This window comes from Psammomys obesus, unplaced genomic scaffold (assembly GCF_907164565.1).
Source record: "Psammomys obesus unplaced genomic scaffold, mPsaObe1.curated_primary_1811, whole genome shotgun sequence".
Classification (NCBI taxonomy): domain Eukaryota; kingdom Metazoa; phylum Chordata; class Mammalia; order Rodentia; family Muridae; genus Psammomys; species Psammomys obesus.
In genome coordinates this window covers 3,123,091-3,145,498 of record NW_026585689.1, presented here as the reverse complement: position 1 = coordinate 3,145,498, position 22,408 = coordinate 3,123,091, and the positions used below count along the sequence as shown (strand labels likewise).

The 22,408-nt window shown below is 35.7% G+C and overlaps 1 protein-coding gene and 1 non-coding gene across 3 annotated transcripts in view; both read left to right on the top strand.

Moving 5' to 3' along the window:
* Dzip3 (DAZ interacting zinc finger protein 3) overlaps positions 1-21,615 on the top strand; it is a 67,462-nt gene extending 45,847 nt beyond the window's left edge. For both annotated transcript variants that reach the window (XM_055593817.1, XM_055593809.1), the window contains 13 exons: positions 1,058-1,153; positions 2,920-3,047; positions 4,315-4,383; positions 6,709-6,805; positions 8,220-8,323; positions 9,765-9,852; positions 11,953-12,054; positions 13,788-13,913; positions 15,939-16,078; positions 17,146-17,266; positions 17,704-17,826; positions 17,909-18,010; positions 19,739-21,615. In XM_055593817.1, the coding sequence (XP_055449792.1) occupies positions 1,058-1,153; positions 2,920-3,047; positions 4,315-4,383; positions 6,709-6,805; positions 8,220-8,323; positions 9,765-9,852; positions 11,953-12,054; positions 13,788-13,913; positions 15,939-16,078; positions 17,146-17,266; positions 17,704-17,826; positions 17,909-18,010; positions 19,739-19,849 (1,407 nt within the window). In that variant the 3' untranslated portion in view covers positions 19,850-21,615. The remainder of the gene's footprint in view (positions 1-1,057; positions 1,154-2,919; positions 3,048-4,314; positions 4,384-6,708; positions 6,806-8,219; positions 8,324-9,764; positions 9,853-11,952; positions 12,055-13,787; positions 13,914-15,938; positions 16,079-17,145; positions 17,267-17,703; positions 17,827-17,908; positions 18,011-19,738) is intronic.
* On the top strand, positions 2,025-2,128 carry LOC129667494 (U6 spliceosomal RNA). Its single transcript, XR_008718743.1, has one exon. It is a non-coding gene; the product is annotated as a U6 spliceosomal RNA (small nuclear RNA).
* Positions 21,616-22,408: the final 793 nt, after the last annotated feature.

The window sequence follows — 22,408 nt, the reverse complement described above, 5'->3', positions numbered from 1 at the left end:
CTGGGTAAGATGATCAATCCTCATTCAGAAAGGCAAACAGGATGAACAATTGGAAGAAGAAGAAAACAGGAAACAGAACAGGAGCCTACCACAGAGGGCGTCTGAAAGACTCTTCCCAGCATTGTATCAAAGCGGATACTGAGACTCATAAACAAACTTTAGGCAGAGCACAGGGAATCTTAGGAAAGAAGGGGGAGATAGTAAGACCTGGAGAGGTTAGGAGCTCCACAAGGATAGCAATAGAACCAAAATATCTGGGCACAGGGATCTTTTCTGAGACTGATACCCTAACCAAGGACCATGCGTGGAGATAACCTAGAACCCCTGCTCAGATGTAGCCCATGGCAGCTCAGTATCCAAGTGTGTTCCCTAGTAATGGGAAGAGGGACTGTCTCTGACATGAACTCAGTGGCTAGTTCTTTGACCACCTCCCCCGATAGAGGAGCAGCCTTGCCAGGCCAGAGAGGAGGACAATGCCACAGAGAAGGACAAGTCCTGATGAGACCAGATAAGCTAGGGTCAAATGGAAGGGGAGGTCCCATCAGTGGACTTGGGGAGGGGCATAGGAGGAGATGAGGGAGGAAGGTGGGATTGGGAGGGGATGAGGGAAGGGGCTACAGCTGGGATACAAAGTGAATAAACTAATTAATATAAAAATAAAAATTTATTTAAAAAATATAAAACAAACAATGCAAATTTCCCATCATAATAAAGCTTTTTTACTGTTAAAAAAAAAAAAAAAGAAAGAAAGAAGTTGGTGCACTGCAGTAATTAAGTATGGACAGTTTGCACTGCATGTGTTAAAATTTGGCCCTTCATTTATTCTCTGTGATGCTGTTCAATTAAGAGTATTACAAAAACTACAGACAGCAAGCGTGAGTATCCCTCAGCAGTAGCAGCAACCTACAGTTGTTGTATTATTTAATGAGTGCTATTAGGAAAGTAAAGTGTGACTAGGAATTATCATACATGGCAACTTTATATACATGGGAATCCTGTAAATAGAAAAATTAGTATCTTTTTAGAAACATAAATATTTTTGTTGTATTTGCTTAAGGGCTCATCTGGAAAGGAAAGTACAGACTACAAAGAAACTGAAAAGGAAAGGCTCGCTCATCAACATCAACTTTATAAGTTGCAGTATGAATGTGAAGTGAGTACATTTGCCATTAGATCTTAGAGAAGCAAGAAATATTTTAAATGCTAAACTCAATGATACATTGTCTTAAAATAACTCAATAAAATTGAACCCTTATTCATTGTTGGGGGGTGCAAATTAAGTTGAGACTTATGGCCAAACTTTGGGCAGAATGCAGGGAATCTTATGAAATAAGTGGGAAATAGTAAGATCTGGAGAGGACAGGAGGTCCACAAGGAGAGCAACAGAACCAAAAAATTTGAACAGAGGGGTCTTTCCTGAGACTTACACTCCAACCAAGTACCATGCATGGAGATAACCTAGAACCCCTGAACAGATGTAACCCATGGCAGTTCAGTGTCCAAGTGGGTTCCATAGTAATGGGAACAGGGACTGTCTCTGACATGAACTGATTGGCCTGCTTTTTGATCACCTCCCCCTGAGGGGGGAACAGGCCACAGAGAAAAACAATGCACTCCTGATGAGACCTAACAGACTAGGATCGGAAGGAAGAAAAAGAAACCCTCCCCTACCAATGGACATGGGGAGGTGCATGCGTGGAGAAGGGGGAGGAAGGAAGGGGTTGGGAAGGGAGGAGGGAGTGAACTAGAGGGGGGGTATAAAGTAAATGAAGTGTAATTAAAAATAAAATTAAATTAAAATTTAAAATAAAGTATCTATTGTAGAAATAATGTGGAGATTGCTCAAAGACCTAAAAGTAGAACCACTGTATGGCCCTCCTTCTCACCCCTGGGCACACATCCAGAGAACTCCATACCATACCATAGACAGAGGTTAATTGCCACTTTATTCACTATAGCAAAGAATTGGAATCAACCGAGTCTATGAGTAGATGAATAAATCTATAATTAAAATTTGGAGTAGTGCTTGCTTTGCTTATACATGTACTAAATTGGAATGATATAGAAAAGGTTAGCATGGCTCCTGGATAAGCATGATACTCAAATTCATGAAGCATTCCATATTTTGTCCAACTCTGATGAGTTAGTTTTCTTTTTCTATATTATTATCATCCCTTAGAAGCCTGTTTCTAATAAATGAAATAAAGGGAACTGAGGAAAATGGGAGGGGATATGGGGAAGAACTGGGAGGAGTAGAGGGAGCAGAAACCATAATTAGGATATAATATGTGAAAAAAAAATCATTTTCAGTGAAAGGAGAAAAAAATGAAAATTTGGTGTGTATATGTGTGTGAGTGTATACATACATATATTTGAATATTATTTAGCTCCGAAGAAAAATGAAGTTAAAAATATCTGCAAGAAAATGGATGGACTTAAAATGTATAATAATAGTTGAGCGCACATCTCAGGAAAAAATAAAGTACATGCTCATTCTCATATGGAATCTAGTCAGTAATATATGTGTATATAAACAAGTGTATATGTAGGTGTGGTATAATAAAGAACAAGAAAGACTGAGTAGCAGATGAGGAAGGACTGAGTACACATAATGGACCTGAGTTATGAATGAGAATATAAAGTTGTTCTTTTGTTATAGATTTTTTTTGTAGTAGATAAGTATATAAAATATTTAATACTGAAAGTGCAGTATTAATGTGTAGCTTGAGTTTCCATTTTAATAATAATAAGTTTATTAAGTTTTATAGACTTTAGGTCTGTTTTATTTTGATGTATAATTTTTTATTTATTTCTAAGTATTCTTATAATAAAGTTTATTTAAAAGATATCTCAATGTGGGTATGGTTCTTTACATTTCGGTGACTTGAATACTATGAAAAAATATTTTTCGTTGAGCAGGATTACAAAAGACAACTGAAAACAGTAACATTTCGGTGGCAGGAAAATCAAATGCAGATTAAAAAGAAAGAAAAAATCATTGTATCTCTAAACCAACAAGTGGCTTTTGGAATCAATAAAGTGTCCAAGTAAGTACAAAACTTGATAAAAATGAAACTTCTAAATTTGCTTATCTTTTTTTAGTCTTAATCTCTCAGCAGCCACCAGGTGGCAGTGCGGCTGCACAGTAGAAATTTCAGAGGCGTAAATGAGGTTTACAAAAGGAAGTCAGAGAGTTAAGAGGGTTGAGATTAAGACCTGAGGAGAGCAAGAGCAAGAGAACAGAAGACCTGTAGAGAAAAGAGAAACTGAGGATTGGGACATCTCTGTGACAAGCTGGAGAACTAAGTCAGGGTAGGTTCTTGGAGGAATATAAGGGGTATTCAAGCAGAGACCATAGAGACTGAAGAGGACATCTTGTAAATAGACTAGTCTTCTAATAAAGGGCAGGTAAGACTATCCCACTCACAAAAACTTCAATCCAAAATATACCCTGCCTACAAGATATACAGGGATAAAGATAGAGCAGAAATTAAGGGACTTCCCAGCTGATGCCTATCCCATCCAAAGACCCACTCTATAGGAGAGTGCCAACCCCTGAGACTATGAATGATACTTTTTAAGCCTGCAAACAGGAGCCCATCAGAGTTGTCCTCTGAGAGTCTTTACCTAACAGTGCTTCATGACACATGCTAAGACTCATAGCCAAACATTGGGAGATGGGTAGAGAGTCTTGGGGAATAGTGGGAGAAAAGTGAAAAGGACCTGAAGTGACAGGATCTCCACAAGAAAAACAACAGAGCAAACTAACAAGGTCCCAGAGAGGTTTGCTGAGACTGAAGCATCAACCAACGACCATGAATGAACTAGACCTAGGCCCCCTACAAAGATGTATCAGATGAGCAGCTTAGGCTTCAGCTGCATACTCTAGTAAGGGAAGTGGGGACTGCATGGGACACAGGCTCACTTGCTAGCTCTTAGATCACTTTCCCTGGTAGGTTTGCCTTGACAGGCCACAGGGGAAGAGAACATGTTCAGTCCTGATGCAACTTAATGAGCTGGGGTGGATGGGAAAGGGAGGTCTCCTTTTCTGAAGAAAAGGAAGGGAGGGAAGGAGGATGGGACTGGGAAGGGTGGAGGGAAGCAGCTACAAGGATGTAAAGTGAATAAGATAAATGAGAAAAAACAACAACAAAGAAGTCAGATGGATGAGGTATAGGAGATCATTTGCTGTTTTCAAGGCCAGGATTTGTGATTCATGTAAGATATACTTGGCCCCTCTTTAAGCAACAGTAGAGCTCTTCTGTGTTAATGAGAAATTATTTCTATCATTTTATGACTTCCTTATTTGCTTAGATTACAGCGCCAAATCCATGTTAAAGATGATGAAATCAAGAACCTTAAAGATCAACTTTCCATGAAAAGGTACACCATTTTCTTCCGATGGCACTCCATCTCTGAAATTGCATTTTACTCAACATTTTTAGCTGGGATAATCTAACAGCACTTTTTCACATGAAATTGAGTAATATCAGCAACTACATTGGGTTTAATAGGTATAAACAGAAAGGTGTAGTCAGATTGGAAGATGTTCATTGCAGCTCTGATTGGAGAAAACTGAGACAATTTTCACATGTGCAGAAGCTAAAAGAATAGGGAACTAAACCCCTTGTTCCTGTGGGTCCACCACTATAACAAACTACTGACTGATTAACAGCATGCACCAATTCCTCCAAGGTCAGGGTGACAACCAGCTAGATATCTGTTAAAAACTTGCTGCTTCATAGCAGATCTTCCATATCTTCTCTTTTTACTCTCACATAGTACAAGAGCCACAGAGCTGTCTCAAAATAGCATTTAAAATAAGGCTGAAGATGATGCTCCAACATTACAGAGAGTTATGGGTGACTGTTAAGACAGCAAACTATTTCTCTCAATTTTTTATTTTTTTTGGAAGTTGCTAACATGCACTTCCTATTTATTCAAGTAACTAATTTTATTCCTTCTCAAGTTTCTGATGGGGTTGAAGACCAAATAGTTATAGTGCCACAATTAAGCTTGAGTTGTTTAGAAGTTAAAAAATCCTTTCATATAGGTACTACCAATGAGGATAAAAGTTAATTTAGGTATAGAACTTTTAACTTCTCAAGATAGATAGGATAATCAGATAACTTTATCCTAAGTTGCTAAATACACATGGACTGGACATTGCACATGTAGATTTTACCTGACAGTTTTCAGAATTTCATAATTATTATTGTATTGAAAGAAAAGGAGCCTTTTATTGGACTTAAAGGGGGAAATGTTGGTATAATGTTCTTTTGAAATGTATACACCTTACCCTTGTTCATTCAAATGCTGATTCTCTCCCCCCACCCCACTCTCTGGTTTCAATCTGGATATTGCATTGTGATACTTATTCTAAGCATCCTGTCTCAACTTTGTGTAAGCAGGCCAAAATAAAACAACTAGCCAAAATGTTGAGCAATGGGAGGAGCCAGAGGACAGGAAAGAGGGGAGGAGCCAGAGGGCAGAAAATGAGTGGGAGGAGAAGGGGAGAGAGGAGAGCTAGGAGAGCAGAGCTGGAGGAGAGATCTTGGAGGACGTGGAGCATGAACCAGACCTAAGATTTCACAAAAAGCAAGTATAATGGATAAAATCTAAATGTTAGGAAACTATGAGGGCTTGGAGGTTTAGGAGGGAGTAACTATTGCCCAGCTTTGTGTTCTAGGTTAAGTAAATTTAAAAAAATAATAATAATAACGTATTATTTCCATTCATGAAGGCTTTGTCTTTATGACCATCTCACTTTCCAGTGTTTTATGTCCCAATCACTAGGAAAAAATTACTGCATCTTCTAAGATCCTCAATTTGGGGTTTGTTGTATGACAGAACTTTTCCTAGGGAGTTGCAACACACACATCTATTCACCCCAGATAAAGAATCCATAATAGATCAAAATACAGATACTACCAAAGTCCACCTTGGTGAACCATAGAGTTTTCTTGGGCTTACTACAGAAATATGGGTGAGGGATTACTTATAAGCAGAAACTACTCAAAAAGACAGCTACATCACTAACGCCCACCTCAGCATGAGTGACAGGTCAGAAAGCTGAGAACCTGGATCACAATGTAAAGCCTAAGGCAGCTCATCAGGTTGGAGACTGTGTTGGTCTAAACTTCTTCCAAGTAACTGGTGTTGTCCTGGAGTTGTTTTGCAGCTTTGCTTGTCTGAGAATCTTCTTTGCACCTTTCCTCTTCTCTTCTGAGAGAGACTCTTAGCTCTTATAGGGGTCTAGGAAATATGGTCAATTTTCAGGACTTTCTGAAACTATAATGAGTTGTTTATACCTTGAGTTTCCTGCAAGATGAAATGTTTTATTTAATCTTGGAGGAAACTTACACAACAGAGTTGAAGATTTCAAGAAATGAATTATGGGTCAAGGAGAACTCAACACTCAGTCCATTGTTCTTGTCTAAGGTTTTACATCTAATATGTTGTAGTGGTGAGATTAATACTACAGATTCAGAATTTAGGTCATAGCCTCTGTACTGAGAACTTTAAAACTTCTGCATTTTTGTAATGAAGAATAACTATGTTTTAAACAATGTCTTCTTTTGTTTTTATGTGCTATGTGTACTTTTCCAATAAAATATTTTGTTCTTGTCATGGTTTTATCTTCTTCTGAGTAAATTGGAAAAGGCTATCTTTGTAATGTTGCTAATTTTTAATGATCATGCATTTCAGATCTCAGTGGGAAATGGAGAAGCATAATCTAGAAAGCACAGTTAAAATGTATTTAAGCAAACTGAATGCAGAAACCAGCAGAGCCTTAACAGCTGAGGTAAAAGGAAAATGGGGGAATTGAAAAGGGAGGATAATTTTACTTTACTATAGCTAAAGAGTTGAAAAGAGATTGGCTTTCAAACAAACAAAACAGTATCATTCAGAAAACTACAGCTTAAACTCATATTCTTTTGTTTCACTGGCATGTCATTTGGGAGTGCTTGAGTATTTGTAATCTTACGTTGCTTTCCTTCAGTGACTCCAAGAAATCACAGTATTTAAAGTTAGAGGCGAATTCTCATGAATTAGACTCTAAGCCATACTTGTAGGAATAACGTTTCACTACTGCTGTAATACCACTTTCTCTGCTGTGTCCATAGAGCTACTGTAAAAATGCGTGCATATTATAACCTCAACATCAAAAGCCTGCTTACTTCCCATAACCTTAGAAAGTCACCTAATACTATTAAAGTTAGCTTATAATACCACAGGTGGGCTCTCTCAGAAGAAATAGATTGTATGTATGCATATAATTTTTATTTATAGCTATTGAAACTTTTTATATAGGAAGATTCACATTTTTTGAAGAGCTTGCTGACATTAAAAAGCATTAAAAATTTTGCCACCTGTCATTAAGAAGCTCTCTTCCCTGGTAGAATTCTTGGGATTCCAGAACAACTGAGAAGTGATAATCTAAGCACTCCATGAATATATGCTGCAGTTTTATGTTAACAGAGGAAAAGCTGGCCTTACCTTGAGCTCATGTATATTCTTTGTTCTTCAGAGCTTTCAGTTAAAAGTTTCTGTCTGCTTCTGTTGTTACTTTTAGAAAATACTTTCTAACACCTATTAGTGTCTGAGTATTCATTTTGTAATTATTGAGTGTTTAACAGCTACAACTTGAAACTAAGTGATTATACATTAGTAATGATGTGGAAAGTCTTCCTTCTCTGGAGAAATATTGGGCCAGAATATCTGTAAGGCCCATTGGACTGTGCCTTTTCTGTTGTCTGATTACTTCTGTATTTCAGTAGCCCTTCTTCATGAATATATAAACAACAGAATTTCTTCTGAGTATTTTCAAACTTAGCTGCATATTAAAATTAATTTAGTGAGAACTTTAAAAATCCTAATGTATAGGCTCTCCCTTGACATTATCAATTATTTGTCAATTAAGTTAGTATCTCTCAAACCAAGGTACCGCTCTTTAAAGTTTCCAAGACTAGTCCAATATTTGGGGGAGGGGGGATTGAAAAGTAATGTTCTTGGCCTACCAACCTAGTAACCATTAAATAAAATAAGTAAAACTGCAGAGTTGCTTTGGTCAGAAAACATTTTTGATGCTTCTTGGATTGTCAGACACTACAGTGTTCATGGAAGAGACTGAAAAATCGCTTTGAGTTTACTTGAGATGACTAAGAGGTTGCTCATTTAGAATTCCTTCATTTCCTTTCTCTTTCAAAAATCTGTAGGTGTATTTCTTACAGTGTCGTAGAGATTTTGGTTTACTACACCTTGAGCAGACAGAAAAGGAGTGCCTCAATCAGCTTGCCAGGGTGACTCACATGGCAGCAAGGTAACCTCTTCCCACCTAATTCACATGACCTCAGAGAGGGGCAGGTATCTCCATAGTTGAAAATAATCTGTGAAAAAAAAAAAAGAAAATAATCTGTGATGAATTTGACAATACATGCATCAGAGTCATTGGAATGATTCCAAGCGCTCAGGTTTGTTTGTTTCTTTGTTCTTCAAGTATGTTGTTGCATCTAATGAATTATTGGCAAGCACTGAATACAGTGGCAGCTTTGTCCCCGCTGAGAGACATGCATAAAGGCCAGATGTGTACAAGACAGTTTCTAATTGGAAAACTGTTTTCTAATTGTTTTTCTACTATGCTTGATACTAAGTACCTTTGTAATATATTTAGAAAAAAATAGGTAATAACATCTAACGCTACGTGTTATGAGACAGTTTCTGCTGTTCTGTATTAAATTTCAAATATTGGAATGAGTTCCATGGAAATTTCCTTAAATTTATAATCTTATAGGGCATACCTTTAAAATTTAAAGAGTTAATTATCTCTGAGATCAAAGCATTATTATTTTATAATAATCATTTTTAAATTGTCATTATTTTTGATACTGATGTCCAATCAAGCTGAGAAGGAACTATTGTGAGCAGTCAGCCTGCCTTTCCTTGCCAGGAGGAAAAGGAGTATAGTGTAAATTAAGACTCTTGGAAGCTCCTTTTTGTCTGATCTTACCGATGACCTATAATTGTTAGACTCATGGTGTAGAAGGGGGAATGCTGCTATACATAGCCCTTTTGGAAATCCGCGGGAAATTTCTCCTGGAGACCATAAGCACTAAAACACTATGAGTTGTTCCTGCCTTAGCTATTTATAGGACATGCATCAGTGAACAGTTGCTATACTGGTTCATTTTATACACTTTATTGGGGAGAGCATTCTTCCTCAGAGGAAAATGTTGATTGTTTTTGTTTGTTTGTATTTTTTGTGTGTGTTTTCATAATTTGTCATCCCAGAAATAATTTAATGTTCTAACTTACATTAGAGCCAGATCAGTTCTGACTCTGTGACATCAGGGTTAACATGAAGATAATCTAATCTGCCTCCAAGATGGGACAACATTCTTGAGATTACTTGTGCAGCTTCCCTGTTTGGATTTTTCTGCTTCCCTACTCCATTGGAGATATTTTAGAACAAAATTTTATAGTATCATCAAGATAGGAAAAAAAAATGCTGTTCTGAAGATAGGGAGAAGAATGAAAAATGGTTTTTGGAAAGATATGTCTTATCTTCCCTTAAAAGGGGTACATACATTGCTGGTTTCTGTTTTTATCAATTATAAGCCTGTCCATGTATTTTTAAAGGAATTGCTAGTACTGAAGGTAATTTTATTATATTATTTACATAAATACTAGAGAATACTTTTGAAATTTTCGGGATCCTAAATGTTATATATAAAGCGAGCTTCTATGTCCCCTTTCTACATCAGCAACCTGGAATCACTTCAATTAAAGGCTGCCGTAGATAGTTGGAATGCCATTGTGGCGGATGTTCGAAACAAGATTGCATACCTGAGGGTAAGTTCTGAAGCGTACTTACATAGATTGACATGGTTATGTGGGGGTGCATTCAGAGAGAACAGCCAGCATACTTACATAGATTGGCAGGGTTATTGGGAGTGCATTCAGAGAGAACAACCAGCACTAAAAGCAAAGAGGTAAGAAACTTAACAACAGTTCTTCATCTCAGTTACCGAAGATTATCATCTCAGATTGTAATTATATTTGTTTAATTGATGTTAGGTATAAATTATAGACTCATGTGTGACTTTTTCACTCATTGTCCCAGGAAAAGATAAACTCAGAAGTTGTCCCTTACCTAGTTTTTCCAGAATTCCAAATCCAAACAAAATTAAACTCAAATTCACTCCAGGTTAACCAGCTATAAAATTAATTGATAATTCTACATGTATAGAAAATAGTGAATGTCAAATAGAGCTATATTCTTTTCTAATCTTAACATTTTATAATTCTTCCATTCTTCCAGAATCTTAACTATTGATTTAATTGAATTGATACTTTGAAAAGGCTAAACTAGTGACTTTTTATAGAAATGGTTCTCACATTTTTATATGTAATATTGATTGAATTTTACATTCACATGACTTCTATAAATGGTACAACGGTGTTCAGTTGCAAAGAACTACCTTAGAGCACTATGGACTTGTTGAGTTTACAAATGATGGTTTCAACCATTTTTCCCTGGGATCATTGTCCCTCCATCTTTAGTCGTACTCAGAATTTCTTTTAGGCGTACTCAGACTTTTAGCCTCAGAAGCATTGTTCGTTGTTTCCTGTCCTTGTTTTCTTCCAAGCCTATTTTCTTCATGGAAATCACTAAATGCTTTGTTTTATAAGGTTTTGTTTTCCATGTCTAATGGGTTCTTTACTAAAATGAATAAAGAAAACTAGGAACAATGCCAAAAAAATATTGAAAGTATGAAAATTTCCAAAATTAGACTCCTGGTCTCTTCTCCTCTCCTTTCCCAGAATGCAGTTTCTTTCTGTCTTCCCTTTACCCAATCCCAAAACATTTATAGAACTGGAGCAAGCCAGAGGTGTAGTTATTTTTATTTTTTTTTTCATTTTTATTTTTTTATTTATTACTATTTATTCCCTTTTTATCCCAGCTGTAGTTTTTTAGATAAATAAAATTATGAATGTCTAATTAACATTTTACTTTTTAAATATGAACATTGACATGGAACTCAGTTCTTTGTTAAAAATTGTTTGTTTTCATATTAGCCCTTGTGTTTCTTATAGATACTTGACTTTTTAGATTCTGTCCTCACTTTATATCAGTGGTTTCTATTTGTGAACTGGAAATTATGTAAACACTGAGGAGTTACCATAAGCTCCTAAATTATGTCACTATATCTTATCACTAAATCCCTGAAACACAGCTATTTAAGTGTGGGCATGAAAGATTATAGAATTGGTTTTTTTGTTTTGTTTTATTAATTATAGTTTATTTGCTTTATATCCAAGCTGTAGCCCCCTCCCTAGTAGGGGCTACAATTGTACCCTCCCTCCCTCTTCTCCTCCCAATCCCACCTTCCCTCCCTCCTCTCCTCTTATATCCTTCCTCAAGTCCACTGATTCAGAAGGTTCTCCTGTCCTTCCCTCTAATCCTAGTCTATCAGTTCTCATCAGGAGTGGCTGCATTGTCTTCTAAACCCACACACTTATGGACACCTGATCTTTTGACAAAGATGCCAAAACCATACAATGGAAAAAAAGATAGCGTCTTCAACAAATGGTGCTGGTCTAACTGGATATCTATATATAGAAAAATGCAAATAGATCCATATTTATCACCCTGCACAAAACTAAAGTCCAAGTGGATCAAAGACCTCAACATAAAACCAGACACACTAAACTGCTTAGAAGAAAAAGTGGGAAAGAACCTTGAGCTCATTGGCATAGGAGACAACTTCCTGAACAGAGCACCAACAGTACAAGCTCTAAGATTAAGAATTATTTTTATGTCAGAAATTTTATTTTTTTTTTCTATCACTGGGTTGAGAACTACTAGTTTATGTTGAATTGTCAGACTTTATGCTATATACTGTTTCTTTAGATTCAGTGGTGGTCTGAAATATATTTTTCTTCTGCCAGACACAATACAATGAACAAATCAATAAAGTGAAGCAAGGGTTTGCCTTGAGTACCTTGCCTCCAGTCCAGCTTCCCCCACCACCACCAAGTCCTGAGATACTGGTAAGCTGCCTGACATTTTTAAAAGTTGCTATCTTTATTTTGATGAATGGGAAAGTACAAAATTCAGAGTATATAGTGTGTTTAGGCATGTGCTCAAATGGAACTAAGTGCATGCTTTAAATACCAGTTGTCACTGATGGCCCATCCATCATGATACAATTAACAGGTGATACAGTCTGACTGAGGCCAGTTTAAACTGGTGTTTAGTCATACATTTGAAGTCTAAGTGCTGTTTTCATCTGCTCAATATTATGGGAGATAACTGGTGAATGCACATAATTCTCATTGCTCTCCATGTTAATACTATATAACTAAAACATTCCAGCATAATACCCAGGATGCTGACTAGAGAGTCAGTCCCTTCTAATTCTGCCTTAGACTTCTTTTCTTTAGCTTTTATAATCTACTGTGGTTTTGACCTCAAGTGAGGTTTTCACTTATACCACTTTTCTCCTTATTAGGAGCCAGTAGGTTTAACCAGATGTACTGATTTGAGTGCTTTAATCTGAGAAATACACACAAGTTTCTGTGAATAAGTTAGGGGGTTATTGTTAGGTGATACTTTTTATTTTTACTCTAAGTCTGGGTATAGGAAGATAAGATATTGAGGGGCAGATGGCATTTGGTAACATTCATGGTAATTCTGTAAACGTTATTTCTACTCATCATTGAGTATAATAAAGAACACTTATTTGCTAGGAAGTGATACAAATGGTCTCTTGTCCAATTCCCAATGGAGTCCTGTTTCCATCTAAAACTTCATGATTGTAGTCTGTTACTGTTCTCATTATTAGAAGCATTCTGGTCTTCTGAACGCCCACTAGAATTACCCATTAAACTGCTTACAGGATTCTAGAATTTTTCTTCTCAAATGTTTCCAAATCGTTTCCACAACCAGCTTCAAAGACCTAAAAACCATATCGTCAGACTTAGTTATCAGTGACCCCACTTTTGGATTCTAATTTTCTGTGTTTGTTTTATAGTCACTATGATGAAATATGTGTTCCTGCTTTATGATCATATTAGACCTAGCTCTTTGTAGAAGCTCCGTCAGCCTGTCCCCTTCTATACTCAAACTAACAAGCTGAGGTTTCTCTCCAGCTAACAATTACTAAGACCCCTTGGGAGCTACCGCCACACCCACAAGGGACCTCTATGGAGGAGTATCCCTTGTATGAGCCCTACATCATTCTTCTGTTTTTGAAGCTAAAGATAAAAGTCCTGATTCCATCAAATGGCATCTTGAGTACAAGATTAAGAAAGCTATATTTTCTATGGATGATTTTGAGGATTTTTAAATGAAATATCCGAGTATTGTCTGTCAACATGGACACTATTCACTGAGACCTTTGCGATTTCTGTACATATACCTTTCAGAGTCCTATATTACTATACCATTGATCTTATATCATTACCCAACTCTCTTATTTTATAGTCTAAGAATTTGGCATCCAGTTATTCAACCAGGTTCTTCTACTCTTTCTCACTTTTTTTCGCTTCTTCAAAATCTCAGATTTAATTAATATTCTGATCACATTGCTTCTAATATACTTTGTATCTGAATTTCAAATCGGTGTTTTACCCCCTGCATAGCTCTGTGACTTTACAGCGTTGCCCAGGTAAGTCTATAAACATGTAGAGGGGCTTTATTTATTTATTTATTTATCTAAACATTTATTTATTTAGTTATTTATTTATATGTTTATTTATTTATTTATTTATTTTTATGTTAGATACAGCAGTTCTTAGGAAGACCTCTTGTGAAGGAATCTTTCTTTAGACCAATACTTACTGTTCCTCAAATGCCTGCAGTTTGCCCTGGAGTCATCTCTGCAGCTGTACAACCTAGGCCGCCCCTGGTAAGAGCCTTTTCTGGTGAAGTAATAGTCCCTTATAAGTAAAACAGGATTCCTGAATAAATACATTATCTTCATTCATTTGTTTGGTAGGATAATGTTGGTAATGCTGGTGATGATGATACTTACATGATTATTGAGTGAATATTTGTTTTACCTAATAGCTTAGTTTTGAAATACAAAGATATTTTTATACTGAGTTCTTCTAATTGCATTTTACTTGTGTGACAAAAATGTAGCATGGATTGACATTTTTATTTTTTACATGGCTATTTTGTAGAAAAGCAAAGAACAGTCACAGTAAACTAAATTAAACGTCTAAGCTTACATACATACCCAAGTGTTTCAGGTGTATCTGCAACAAATAGCATAAGTAACTTCAGCTTGAAACAAAACCCTAAAGTTTTCAGTCTTCCTAATTGTAAATAGATAAGTTTTATTCAAACCTGAAGAAGGAATAAAGACATTTAAAATGGCTGGAATTATGATTTGTCATTTTGATTAAAGTTAAAAAAGAAAAAAATTCTTCCAAAAGAATGACGTCAGGTATAACTAGTAAAAAAAAAAAAAAGTCTCTAATCCTGACTCTTCCATAAAAGCACTTTCATTTTTAAAAGTGTGTGTGTGTGTGTGTGTGTATGTGTGTGCGCGTGCACACACATGCATGTATGCGTGTATGTTTATGTGTGCATGTGCGTTTATGTGGCTATATATTTGTATGTTTCTGCCTGATTGTATTTCCATGTGTATGCATGTGTTTGTGTCTGTATATAGTAGTATATAGTTCTTGTAGCTTGCTCAATTTTTTTGAAATATATAGTTAGGCTCATTTATTTCTATGCCAACTGTCTTATATTTCAAAAGATATGTATGTAAGCCTCAACATTACAGATGAGTGCCACATCTTTTCTCACTGTCTTAACTGTGTTGCTTACACAGTTTACTTGCTGGTATTCTGTAATGACCAGAATGGAATTTTATTGAAAACATTGAAATCTGTTTACCTCCTAGTAAGACTACCTTCAGATTCCTAGGGAATGCTGAAGACTCATGCAGATCTTGTTTGAGTCTAATCACTGGTGGTCATTACTCACTCGCTTTTCATGCTGACCCAGAGATGTTTAGGTCAACGTTGTCATGATCTAACCTTAGTAACCTAATTAACTCTCTAAAATTCTCTGCCTGATGATAATTCATTTATCTTATTGTTTCTAATGACTACCATAAAATGCACAAAAAATAATGGTTGGTTTCACAACTCTTTCAGATATATTGTTGTACCTCCCACATTGCTATTTTCTGTGTTTTTTGTTTTTTTTTGAAACATGGAGCAAAAGCATTTTTGTTGCTGTCATCATCTTTATGTAGAGTTTAAAATTTTTATCATTGTTATTTTTCTAATTGTAAAAGTATATTTAATAGTTGTAAAAATGTAGATAATAAGGAAATAAAGACATTTGGAAGTAAAACTGCCTTGTGTTTAAATTCCTATGAAAAATCACCATTTGCATATTACTGTGTAACTTACAGGTGCTTTTGTGTGTTCAAATGCATGCACATGTTAAAATTGTTAATACTAAAGGAGCTTCACCATATATTCAGTGCTACATACTATTTTGAAAAACCTAAACATATTCCATGGGTATCTCCAATGCCCAGACATAGACATCTATTTGTAAGAACTTGATTGATTTGCTATAATTTATTTATTCATTCCTTTGTTGGCTGACTTTAGGTAGTTTTTAGTTTTTCACTTACTATTTTTTCAAATTCATTAATAAGAACTCTGCATGTGTTTCTGTACGTGCTAGTGATTGCTGAGCAAACACCCTGTTTTTAAAGTTAAAATAGGTAATAAAAAGTTAGAAATATTGTATATATTAAGAAAAAACTGAAAGAAGAGAACTTAGGTCTCATAGGTATCACTATGACTCTTCTGCTTTTTTCCTGAAGCTTCTAAGTACTCTGTTGGCATGCAGTGCTGTCTACTAACTGAAGCTGATGGCTGTAACCCTCTACCCTTTACAGATGCCTGGTATAACCTGGGCTATGCCAACACCTATAGGTGACACTGTGTCACCCAGCGCAAGTCTGTGCAGTGAACCTCTCATGATAAACTGGGAGAGGATCACAGACAGACTGAAAATGGCTTTTCCACAACAGACAAGGTACCTTCATTTTTCTTCATTGGTTACACATGTATTTTATCGTTTTCATAGCCGTAACTATAGAAATGAAACATTCACACACATACACAAGGACAAATATTTCCTCACTATGGTCTTAGTAAAATAAAATTGACTAAGAAAATAAAGTGCTCAGCAGAAATGCTAAATATTTTTACATTTTATTATGCTTAAATTATGGAAGATAAGCGTGTAAATTTATGTTTGCTCTAGTTATAAACTATTCAGTTTGAATGCCTCCAGCTACAGTAATTACTTTATTAACAAGGCAACAAAGTAAAGTTTCAGTTAATTGTATTCTAAGCTCCAACAATCATCGGGTTTCAGCCTTTTTTCCTTTTTATTGATATTCTTATCATGTTTTTGTAAGTGGACATATTTCAGTATAATAAATAGTGATTTGAGGGCTTTCACTGTCTGGCTTTAACAGAAGGATTTAAAATTAACTAAAATTTTAAAATCTGTACTCTGTGTGGAAATAAGTCTAGTTTTTCTTGCTATTTTTATTGGAAAACATTATATCCTGTTGCTTTAAAATTAGATTATGGTTTTAATAAGTTCCATAATTATAAAAAAAATAAAATTATCAGATAGTTATAAATAATTACTAAATGAATAAATCATGAACCAAAAGAAAGAAAAATATCTCATTCTTTTTCTAGCAGAAGTATAGATCTCAGTGGAGGATTAAAAAAGGAAATGCTGATGAAAATAATTAGAAGTTATTTTATAGATATTAAAAAAAGAATAATGTAGTCTTGAGTGAAGTTGTAGATACAAAGTTCTCAATATGTAAATGAATCAACTCAATTTTCACATAGTTAACTCTCATAAACATCATTAACTTTTTCTGGTAAACACACTTCTGGACACAATTAGCAGTTTTCATTTTGGTTTTAAAAAAATGTGGATGACATTTTTAGGTTCAAAACTATAGAATTTAGTCTGTATGCTGACTATCTACTGAACAGAATTTTGTATCTCATTTTTGAGGGCATCTTCAAAGCAGTAGGAAAAACCAACCCTTCTCTATTTTGGATCTCTTCCAGGAAGGAGCTTACAGATTTTTTACAACAATTAAAAGATTCTCATGGGAAGTCAGTGTCTCGACTGACATTTGATGAAATTGTTTACAAGATTTCTCAAATGATTGGGCCGAAGAAACCCGAGGTAAAACAAGCAAATAAAAAACAACAAACTTTAATTCTATAGTCTCATCTCTGTAATAGTTTCATAACATGTTAAGAGAATCAAGAATCAATGACTTAATCATAGGACATCATTATAACAATAAAAAATTCCACAAATTCAACTTGACAAGCAAAATAGAAGGGTTTTTGATCAGACCAGAATAAAGCTGACCCTTTTAGTTTCTAATGCCTGCTTTGGGTGATTATGAATGCACATTTTGTTATTGTTGCTTTTCTAATTTTCTGGAAATACTTATTTAAAAGAACTCTTCACATAGCTCTAAGAAATATCGCCAACATTTTATTTCAAAATACATCATGAATATTGTTCTTCCTTTTGCTACAACCTATTTTATTCAGTTCTGTCAGTTGATACTGTTTTAGGATAATTCTTAAAAGTAAATATTATTTTTATAGAGTGAAGGAAAGACTGTGCCAGATGGTAATAGTGCTTCACCCAGCCACACTTCACAGCCTAATGCTCCCCAGGCCCCCACAGCAGCTCAAGGTTCTGCCACATGGGAAGGAGCCAAAGACTTGGTGAGATAATTTGTTGACTATGAACACATTTAGGTCAAGAGGAAAAATTAGCCCAAATTTTATCCTATATGTTGTTCTCTAGGATAATGAAGAGGAAGAAGAGGAGCCTTGTGTCATCTGTCATGAGAATTTGTCTCCAGAAAACCTTTCAGTTTTGCCTTGTGCTCACAAATTCCACTCTCAGGTAAATGTTTAAGCTTGTCCTGTTAACATTTTACCATTAATTAGCTAAGCAAGACCACTGCCTTACTTAAAGGTACATCAGCATCCAGTGCCATTTCACAGTCACACTGGGCATAACTACACTTCACTCTGGGTGCCATACAGAAATGTTTACACCTTCCACTGTATGCACTCATGGTTATGCTGCTGTTTTTCAGGAGGACAGCCTGGAGATTTAAATGGTATACAGTATATATTTCCCTTGACCAGAACTAGCAGGAAATACTGATTGTATAGCAATTGAGTGACAAGTCTAGCAACAAAGAAGTGCCACTTTACCCAGATATGCTTTAACATCTACAGTGTCTATTGTCCATCTGTAATCATGGCCCTTCCCATTTTAAGGCAGAAGACATATCTTACTTAGTAATCTCTCTCACCTCTTGTGTTTACATGTGTAGGTTCTGAGGCTTGGGTGTTAATGTTAGAAAAGTATTAGGCTGTCATATCTTTTGTGTTCTTGGTATTTCTTTGGGATTAATTCCTGGTGCTGCTCTGTGTAACTGTTACTGATGTATAATGCATGGTTCAAGTCCTTTTGTAATTTGACAAAAGAAAATATAATCTTAGACAAGAAATGTTTTCTTGGAAGTAAACAATTGCCTGATTTTTCAAACCTTGTTTTAAAGTTACAATATGTGGTACCTGTTACAAAATTATGTGTGTTTTCTGCTTCGATCTGAGGAGGTGTGAAAAATGGCCAATTGCAAAAGGTCTCCTAGATGATACTTAGCCACCCAACTTTCCCATTTTGAAATTTTAATGTGTGATGATTTTTTTAAAAAAGGAAAAAAAAAAGAATGTTTATCAGAACTTATTTGCCTTTGTTCAGTGAACTAAATGTGTATGATTCACTCGGGTTACTCTTTAGGGTTAGTTATTAGGCCTCAAACATAGTCCCTGTACTTAGTCCTCCTATCTGATTTGGCTTTCCATTATTCTAATATCAAAAATTCCTGGTTTTAGAGTCAATACTTAAGAGTCAAAACATAAGTACTTCATAGTTCAAGATTGCCATCATTGTCACCATGGAAAACAATCTGAAGAGACTTTTCATTCAGGTAGTTTCAGCTTTAGAGTCCCATAAGGGTAGTGGTAACGTTTTTTTGTTGTGGTTTGGTGTGGTTTGGTGTGGTTTGGTTTGGTTTGGTTTGGTTTGGTTTGGTTTGGTTTGGTTTGGTTTGGTTTGGTTTGGTTTCAAGACAGGGTTTCTCTGTGTAGCCTTAGCTGTGCCGGACTCACTTTGTAGACCAGGCTGCCCTTAAACTCATGGAGATCCTTCTGCCTCTGCCTCGCTGAGTGCTGGGGTTAGAGTTGTACACCACAGCACCTGGCTGGTATTGGTAACTTTCATGTTCTTAGTTGTGATTTGTTTAATGAATTATAAATAAAAATGAATATATAAATAAAATCAATCAAAGAAAGAATAGATCAAGCTTCCCCAATATCTTTGTCAGAAAGGACTACTAGTTATTTTTAAAACAGGGTGAGAGCAAAATGTGAGTCATAGAATGGCTTAAACATACTCTGCAGTTGCCAGCAAACTAGGGAGTGTGCCATACTTGTATCAGATGGCTTGGCTTTCAGATCCGTCAGAAGACATGTTGGTTGGTAACTGTGATGTATAGAGTTTTAGCTGCCTCTGCTAGGCTAAATTTGAAACTCTGACTTGAATCATTTTGCTTCTTAGTGCATTAGACCATGGTTGATGCAACAGGGGACATGCCCCACCTGCAGACTCCATGTTTTGCTTCCAGAAGAAATCCCTGGCCACCCCAACGGGCAGTTACCCAAGATCTGATACAAGGCAGGTAGCTATACCTAAGATCAGTTTTAGACATTGGAATTTAGTTCTGCTTTTTAATGAGCTAATTGTATGAGTAGTATTATGCAGCTTTGACCAGCTAATCACACCAGAGCTGAGCCAAATTGATCAAGACAGATCTAAAGCACATGTAATTTAAATGGAAGGGACTTAAAGAAGATGGGATTTTGATAGTTGCATTTTATTGCTCTTCATAAGATTTTCCATCTGTAAACACAAGACCTGTAAACATGAGTATTCATATTTCTTAGAATGTCCTGTCCTTTATTCCTTCATACTCTATTGTCCTTTACTTTCTCTCAAGTATGGTACATTTTAATTTCCTAAAATAAATTTAGGAGAATGACTAGGAAAATTCTATAGGTTTTAGTTTTCTTTTTAACTTTAAAAGCTTGGTGTTAAAATATAATTATTATAAGTTATTTTTCTATCTTCTGAAATAGCTACCCTTGGTGAGATTATGGACTCTTTGACACTGGTAATCATACAATGGTCTATAATAGTTTGTGACAGATGATTATTAAGTTTCAGACAGTGCAGATCCAGTTCGTCAAATTGTTGGTGCCATGAAATCTCCACAATAATTAGACTGTAGAAGCTGCAAGTAATATTTGTCTTTCCCCCTAAGAGCTAGTTAAAAATCACACCACAAGATGCCTATATTTTTAATATTTAGCAAAACAGATACAGAATAAAGTTAGATTTGAAATGAAGAGATAGTAAAATGGGCAGATATGCAAATTAAGTAATTTGCTGGGATGACTAATGGAGATCTTACATTTCTTTGTAAAGATATTCTTTAGATCTTAATCATTTTCATTTGTGAGATACCTACTTTTTTCCCTCTTTAAAAATGTCTGCTTTTCGTAACTGTTCTGGGGAAGAGAGGAAGCCGTGCACATGTACTTGCTTCTGCTGTGACGGAGTTGATGTTCACTAGACCAATTGCCTATAAACAGCTTGTCCTTGGGAATACCAATTCTTAGACAACAAGTCTATTTTAAAAAATAATGTAATGCTGTAATGTTGTACGTGCCTGTACTTTTAAACCTAAACAAAACCATAGTTACTTTGTGAGACATATATTCCTTGGTTCATATTCCCAATCTCGATGTCATTAAATTTTTTTGGGGGGAGTGGTTGACTTGGAAACATGTTTTTGTATATTTCAGTGTAAATGTATGTTGAAGCTACTGTGAATATCTATTTAAAAATGCAATGCCTGTAATTGTATGGTAAACTTTTTTTATCTGAAAATAAACTGAAAAATGTGAAGAAAAATACTTTTTAGATGTCAACATTTGAGTGGGTGATATGACTCAGCAGATAAAAGTGCTTGTGGTGCAAACCTGATGACCAGAGTTCTATCTCTGGAACCCGCCTGGTGAAAGGAAAAAACAACTAACGTGTGAACTGTCCTCTGACCTCCCCATTAACAGTGTGACTTGTGTGTGTACAAGCATGCAATACACACAGATGCACAAAAGAGAAAGGGAAGAAGGAAAGAAAATGGAAAGGAGTGGAAAGAAAAAGAAAGAACTTTTAATTAAATAGTGCCATTTGTCTGTATATAAAGAGTCAACATTGTGTTGGAATTGCAGAATTTAGAACTTATGGAACATTTAATCATTGTGGTTATGTAGCAAGTTTTTTTGTATTAGTTAGTTCATACTTATAATTTGTTTCTTAGTTCATGTTTATAAACTGTTATTTCATTTTTTGTGGAAAATAAATATTTCTGAATTGAACTACTGTTTTTCTATATATTCATCTTAAATGTATCCAAAATTACTTTAATTTCCTCTTTCAGATGTCTTTTTCTGTTGAGTTGTACTTAAATTTTTCTTTTGAGGAAATAATAGGGAAATATGTAAGTTGGCAGTAATCCCATCTTGTGAAATGCCAAGAATATCTGGGATTATTAGAATACAGAATCTTTGTGGACCCAGTGCTTTCCCTATCTGTCTCCTCTGTTTTGCAGGTGTGTCTTCCCCAAAGACACATGGCTGCATAGTAGATAAGCCACCTGGTACTTATGGGTCCTGATGCTGTGCAACATTCCTCCTTTACAAGTTCATGTACTAGAGTGATAGTAGTGATGGCCTGTCATTCTTGGCTTCAAGTAAGGGGCCAGAAGTCATAACACAGGCACTGGTGTGCAGTCAGAATGGAGACAGTAACCAACAAAAATCATGTCTACTTCTGCAGATGCTGAAGTTATTGGATCTGTAAACTTGGTAATACACAATTGAGTTAACTTTCTTCTGAGGATTTTATCCTGCTCAGAAGACTACTTAATGACTAGAGAGCTCCTAGCATGGCAATATTTGTATCAAAAATATTTTGGGGGGGCACAGTGAGTAAAGAGTGCTTACTGCCTAACCATGAGGACCTGAGTTCAAATTTTGACACCCACATATAAAAAATATTACATATTCTAACTAGGAGGTGAAGACAGAAGGATCTTGGGAACTTGCTGGTCAGCCAGCCTACTCAAAATGGCAAGACTTGGGTTCAGTGAGAGAGTCTATCTCT